At 42.9% G+C, this 7534-nt stretch overlaps 1 protein-coding gene and 1 pseudogene across 1 annotated transcript; both read right to left on the bottom strand.

Annotated features, from left to right (window-relative positions):
• Positions 1-357: 357 nt before the first annotated feature.
• On the bottom strand, positions 358-1299 carry Or1f31 (olfactory receptor family 1 subfamily F member 31). Its single transcript, NM_001000857.1, is given in 1 exon segment — positions 358-1299. A coding segment is annotated over 1 exon segment (942 nt).
• Rps4x-ps5 (ribosomal protein S4, X-linked, pseudogene 5) lies at positions 4118-4967 on the bottom strand (annotated as a pseudogene).

The following is a 7534-nucleotide window of genomic DNA, read 5'->3' on the forward strand; positions in this document are numbered from 1 at the left end:
CTATTCACACATTCACAAACATATACCAACATATGAGCATGCAGCAGGAGAGACAGAGATGTACAAAAAGTAAGGATTTGACCTACACACAAAATAGTTTCATAGTTCATTTGAATTTCTGAAGAATGTAGTTCAGTGGTTGAGTTTCCATAGCATGTACTGAGTTCCATCCCTAGAATCCCAAAAACAAACAACACAAGACCAATTCCATCATTCGGTAAATCCACCCATGCACCTAGTGAATGAAATTACCCTAACAAACAATGACTAAATTGTTCTGTGACTGAGCCTAACACAGTCCAGTTGCTGAGTTGTCCTCTGAAATGTGGTATGGAACAAGGATCAATCCAACTGTTCTCACTGAACAGAAAAGGTACTTCTGTGGACCAGTTTCTGTAGAGCCCCTTTCAAGTCCCTGTTCCTCAGGCTATAGATAAAAGCATTCAGCATGGGAGTCACCACTGTGTACAACACAGTGGCTGCCCTGTCTTTCTCAGGTGAATGGGAAGATGAGGGGTTGAAATACATAGCAATGATGGTGCCATAGAAGAGGCAGACCACAGCCAGGTGGGAGCCACAGGTGGAGAAGGCTTTCCATCCTCCCCTAGGGGATGAAACTCTCAGTACTGCAGAAGTAATATGGATGTAGGAGGTCAGGATGCAGACAAATGGGGTGACCATGATCACAGCTCCCTCTGTAAGAATCAACAGCTCATTGATATGTGTGTCTGAGCACGAGAGTTTCAGGAGAGGAGTCACATCACAGAAGAAGTGGGGGATGATGTTGTCCCCACAGAAAGAGAGTTGAGCTATGAGCAGAGTGTGCAATAGGACATTCAGATTGGCAGTGACCCATGATCCAGCCACCATCATGACACAAACTTTATAAGTCATCTTTGTTGTATAGTGTAATGGGTGGCATATGGCCACAAATCTGTCATAAGCCATCACAGCAAGCAGGAAGTTTTCCATGTCTACAAACATGAAAAGGAAATACATCTGCGTGAGACACCCAGAGAAGGAAATGATCTGACTACCAAGTATATGGTTGGCCAGTACCTTGGGGACAGTGGTGGAGGAGAAGCAGACATCCACAAAGGACAGGTTGCTGAGGAAGAAGTACATGGGGGTGTGTAGGCGGGAGTCTGTGCTGATGGCCAGGATGATGAGCAGGTTTCCCAGGACAGTGGCCAGGTACATGATGAGGAAAAGCAGGAAGAGGAGCTGCTGCTGCTGGGGCTGACTGGAGAGTCCCAGGAGGAGGAATTCAGTGACACTCGACTGGTTGGTGCTGCTCATGAGCCTGAGACCACCATGGTGAATAGAAGACAATAAAGTCAAACCCTTGATGGGCAGTACACACTTTTGATATGGTGTCAGACAGGGCACCAGATTTACAAATCAATGCATAAGGGTGGTGAGGCAAAAATGGGTGGGTGGGCGAGGGAACACCCCCATAGAAGAAGGGGGAGTGGGATGGGATAAGGGGGTTTATGGATGGGAAATCTGGAAAGGGGATAACATTTGAAATGTAAATTAAAAATTCAAAATAATAATAATAATAATAATAATAATAATGATAATAATGCCCAACCAGTCTATACAACTTCATTCGAACATTCGACTCTGATGTTTTACCTACCAGAGCATCCCTCAGGTCACACAGCCTCTAAGACAAGCTGCGTACCCCTCAGCTCTCCCTCTACCTCAGACACAGCTCAGAACAACATCAAGGGAATGATTCCTTAGTTCTATTTTAACTCAGGCGATAACCAATGGATTCAGGACTTCTAACTTGCCTCCCTGCCTCTGGAAGAAGTCACAGGGAGGTCGATTATTCACCTCTGAATATCAAATGTTTATGTCTCACTGATGTAACCTTACCTGGAGGGAGGTTTGTGCTATCCAATGCTGTTCAGCTTGACCTAACAGCAGGGTCTTTGATATCTGGAAACACTGGCAAGCCCTGAGCAAGTGGGGAGAAGGTATTTGGATTCTTGGTCTTCTGAGCAGGAAAGATGTTCAGAACAATCACAGAACAATCATTTACAGAAGTCTCTTTGACCAATGGGACCAGAATCCCTCAGAGCCTCATTATAGACAAGAAGAGAGAAACTGCCAGATACATCTTTGGCCCCTTCAGACCAAAGGACCATGACAGAGAATATTATCAAAGTTTACATAAAATGGTTTGTTCAAAATTTACAGGCTTCAAAACGAGGAGCCCCAGTAGTCAAGTAGATAAGAGGGTCAACTGGTATTGCCTTTCAGAATCATTATTCTAAAGTCACAAGAAAAGCCATAGCTAGAAGTTTCAGAAGTCAAAATGCGCAGTGCTTTAATTGTGGTGAATTTGGTCGATTTCCCAAGAAATTGCAAGGCTAGGAGATTCAAAACTTGGAATAGCAAGTAAATTGCCTCTAAAGAATATAGTATTAGTAGAAAAGAACAAGCAGGACTTGACTACAATGAAATACAAAGGCTTCAGGATATTGTAGCCAGTGGGGAAAGAGCAAACATTGGCCAAATGACTCTAGGTCCAAGAGAGACATCTGAGGTAACCTCCTGCCATTGAGAAAAGAACCCAGGGCCCTGTCAGCTCAAGGCCCTACAGCAAACAATATAAGTCATCTTCCTTTGGTCAACCAGAAGGTACCAAGCAGGCAAGAAAATCAAAACTATTTCTCATCTTATACATGCTACAGAAGGAAGTGCAGCTTTGGGACTGGTCACAGATGTGCCTCTTACACTGTCCCCAATAATTGAATGTTATAGGTTAACCACTGGTGTTTATGGCCCTCTACCCACCGGAGCAATAGGAATAATCTTGGAAAGAAGTGAATTCGTGTGTGGATATCAAGGAAGAAATTAAAATCATGGAATTTATGGAAAAGGAGATGTAAATTAATGCAGGGGGTAGAGGTACTCAGTTATTGATGTTTTCTTACATTCAGGGCAAGGCTACTCCAGTAGAAAGAACCAGGGCTTTGGGAGTACTGGGAAACAAGTGTTCTGGCAAACACTGGTTAGTGATCAGGGACCCAAATTAATGGTGGGAATGAATAGTTGTTGGAGACACCCCACATTATTCTCGAGATGCCTGGGACCCCTGATGACAAGGAAGAAAAACCTGCCAGGGGTACTGTGTCTCAGAGCATGAGGCTATGGCCTCTTGTGGGCCCCAGTATGAGTACTGAGAAGCCCCAAGGCCTGCTTCTTTGGCACAAGCATCTCGTGATGTAATTTCTGCATCAATTCTTAGAACTTATCATTCTCCTTTTCTATTTACTGTCCCTTCTCTTTCCTCCTTCTTTGATTAAACAGGTATTTGGTGACCTGGCAAGACCTAGTAGGAGCCCACTTGATATCCAGGAACTATATGTTTCCAATAATATTAAAGTGAAGGCTGTTCAGGAATTCAAGAGAGGAGTAACTATAGAGGAAGCTCTGCAAATTTGGGGAAATTGCACCCAACATAAAATTGGATATGGTGACAGTTACAACATCTTGGGAAAGTGTAACATGTTGTGGTCACTTGCTTGAGGTGAAATGAAAGTAACTGAGAGCCTCGGGCAGAGATAAGTAAATCTGCAGCTGTTCCCCCAGTCTTAGTCTCAATTCTGTGTAAAAACAGCAGGACATGTATATTACAAAACTGAGGATGGAATAACATACAGATATTTCCCAAATGAGGATGGTTTTGTAGACAGACAGATGGGGTCCTGGATGTTTGACCCAGATTGGAGATCTTGTGGGATTAGAGAGGGATATTGGCAAAGGAAGGTGCCCTTCACTTTATTTTTAAGATCACCTCAGAGCACCTTGCCATGGGACTGTAATCCCAAAGAAAAGAGAATTAAGCATCAAGAAGAATTAAAATGTAGAAAATCAGAACAGCCAGAGAATTAAATAGATGGTGTATGGTCGGGCCCAGGAAGAATTACAAAGACTGCAGGGTTGGCAGTATGACCTCATGTTTGCCCTTTTATGAAACCATACTGTCTCACACATGTCTGAAAGATATCGACTCTGTAAGGACAATACTGCTGCCCTTGACCTCACTGGAGAATGGTGGTCAGGAGATGTAAAAAACTGTGCTTACTATAAAACTTTGTTGTTTCATCATGCTGCTTAATCTGGCATGTTGCCTAGAAAGGCTTGTAGTAGGAAGAGTACAAATATTTCTCCAGCATGTCTCCTAGATACCATTTCACCCACTGCTCTGTTTGGCCACTAGCATCTAGTCTGTCTCTTTAGCAATGGTGAGGCAGATTCCTTTTCCTCCGAGAAGAGAGTTCCACAGTTTGTTGCTCTTGCCAATAACAAAAATGTTGAAAAGCTGAGTGGCAAAGCTGTTGCCATTGCAATCTTTCACATCAAAGAGCCAGGATGTCTCTCTCTATTGGTGTTTCTCAAGTTAGCGCCTCCAGTCACCATACACAGATTCCCAGTGTCAAAACTTATTTTGCCTGTCTCCAAATCAATCTGAATGGTGTCATTCACCTTGATGAGGGTATCAGGGTATTGAACAGTATGAGTAGCATGGGTCACCAGATGAGGTATTTCTTTTGTGCCCATAAAGATCTTTTTCACTTTGCACAACTTGTACGTAGCCTCCTCAGGCATAATATGATGTACAGCAAACTGACTCTTGGTGTCACAGATCAGATGGAGGTTCTCTCCAGTCTTGTCAGTACTGATGACATCCATAACCCAGCAGGGTAGGTTATATCAGTCCTGACTTTCCCATCAATCTTAATGAATTGCTGCATGCAAATCTTTTTTACTTCATCTCCAGTCAGGGTATACTTGAGTCTGTTCCTTGGGAAATGATCAGAGGCAAGCATTCCCTCAGCTTGTGAGGACCAGTGAACAGACAAGGAGCAAACACATGAGTCAACTTAGCCAGCATCCAATTAGAGCAGCTATGCATTTCAGATGTTTCTTAGGAACACGAGCCATGGCTGTCCTAAAAGCTCTCTAAAACTTTATGTTTGAAATTTTTATACTTCCTTTTTTCTGTTCTAAATCTGTACTACTCTGAATCACAAGAAAATGTTGGCACAGCAAAATAGAGAAGCATTTATCTACCCCCACCTATGAATTTTGTAACCCAACTTCCTTGTATGGTTTCAATAAAAGACTGGGGCCGAGTCAAGTCTGTAGAGCACTCTGATTCCCAAGTTCAGGAGCTCTCACTGCAAAAACAGCCTGCCAGCTTGTACCTCAATGTGTTTTCTTATTTGCCTACCAGGTATCCCTAGTCCTTGACGGCCCCCAACTCCTGTCAAGGTTAGACCCCAGAAAATATTGTTAATGTGTAAGGTTTGGTGGATACAGGAGCTGATGCTGGTATACATTCCCAAAAGTCTTGGGATCCATATTGGCCACTCCAGAAGCTTTACACACAGTTTATAGGAATTGGTAAATTATCAGGAATAAGACAAAATGTTCAGTGGATTAACTGTGTGGGATCAGAAGGATAAACAGGGAAGTGGAGACCTTATATGGCTAACATACCCATAAATTTATGGGGGAAAAGATCTCTTACAGCAATAAGGGAAGCAAAGTAATATTCCTGCAATTCCAGGAACAGCAAATGAGGAAATTAAGTGTGATGTGGTAGATACTCCTGGGGGGTATTGATACTGGTGATCAAAAAATATTACAAGCTGTCCCCATGATCTACAAACAATCCATCACAGGGACTGAATTTCTAAATTTATACAAAGGTCACTTCTGACAAACCAACAACCTTGCCCCGGAAATGGTCATCAAACAGGCCTGTGTGACAAGAGCAGTGTCCCATAACAAAAGAAATATTGCAGACACTTGGACGACTAGTATAAGAGCAGCCGGAGACTCAAAATACTGAAGAGTCTATCAGCTCATTGAATTCTGCTGTTTGTTATAAAAAATGAAATCAGATAAATAGAGAATAGCAATGTATTTAAGAGCAGTTAGTAGAATAATTCGAATGATGGATCCTTTACAACCTGGACTTCCTTTACCTTCTTTGTTACCACAATCATCACCTATAATAATAAGTGACTTGAAAGATTGCTTTTTGCCCACACCATTACATGAGCAGGGTAGGGAAAAGTTTGGTACCTACTCTGAACAACAGTATTCCAATGAAAAGATATGATTGGAATGTATTTCCACAGGGGATGGAAAGTAGTCCAACTTTATGTCAATATTTTGTGCAACTATCATTAGAAATAATTCATAGGCAATATCCTCAGCCTATCCTTTATCCCTATATGGATGACATTTTGTTGGCTGATTCCGATGATGTTTCAGAGCATATGTTTAAGATAACACAAAGAATTCTGCTACACTGAGGAATACAGATTGCTCCAGAAAAAAATTACACAGAGGAGGCTCACTAACTTATCTGGGTTGTAAAAATCAATCAACATAAAATTCAATCACAAGAGGTACAAAAGCATAGGAACCAATTACACACTCTCAATGATTTTCAGTAATTAATGGAAGGTATTAACTAGCTTAGTAATTGGATTCAGTACAAATAAGTTAAGTGATTTGTTCCAAACATTACAAGGAGATTCAAATTTAAAAAGTCAAAATGTCTAATGGCTGAAGCAGAAAAGGAGTTCACCCTTGTAAAACAAAAACTGTAAGAGGAATGTGTGGAACCTCACTGATCCCCGCCCACAGCTCACTGCTCCCAAACCCCGTGGGAGAGAGAACTCACCGCCCGGACAGGTGGGCACTCTTGAGACTGCACAGCAGGAGAGACCACCAATACTGCCCACCCCTGCCCACATCCCTGGCCCAAGAGGAAACTGTATATGGCCTCTGGGAACCGGAAGATAAGGGCACTGGAGCTGCAGGTCCCCTGCGCCCCAGAAACAGGCGGAACCTGAAGGGACCGGATCAACAGTTCTTTGCACCCAAAGCCCATGGGAGGGAAAGCTAAACCTTCAGAGAGGCAGACACGCCTGGGAAGACAGAAGAGACTATACTCTGCCCATATTTCTGATTCCAGAGGAAAACACCAAATGCCATCTGGGACCCTGATGCATGGAGGCTCCTGGAAAAGATGACACAGGTCCTCCTGGATGCTGCACTCACCAAGAGCTCATAAGCAGCCTCCGACCAAGAGCAAACATGAGCCTCAGGACCACAGGTAAGCCAACTTTTCTGCTCCAAGTGATGTGCCTGGTAAACTCAGGACACAGGCCCACAAGAACAGCTGAAGACCTGTGGAGAGGAAAAACTACATGTCCAAAAGCAGAACACTCTATTCACATGACTGCTGAAAGAATACAGGAAAACAGGTCTACAGCACTCCTGACACACAGGCCTATAGGACAGTCTAGCCACTGTCAGAAATAGCAGAACAAAGTAACACCATAGATAATCTGATGGCAAGAGGCAAGTGCAGGAACCCAAGAAACAGAAATCAAGACTACATGGCATCATCGGAGCCCAATTCTCCCACCAAAGAAAACACAGAATATCCAAACACACCAGAAAAGCAAGATCTAGATTTAAAATCATATTTGAT

The sequence above is a fragment of the Rattus norvegicus genome, chromosome 10 (genome assembly GCF_021556685.1).
Source record: "Rattus norvegicus strain SHRSP/BbbUtx chromosome 10, alternate assembly SHRSP_T2T, whole genome shotgun sequence".
Lineage (NCBI taxonomy): Eukaryota > Metazoa > Chordata > Mammalia > Rodentia > Muridae > Rattus > Rattus norvegicus.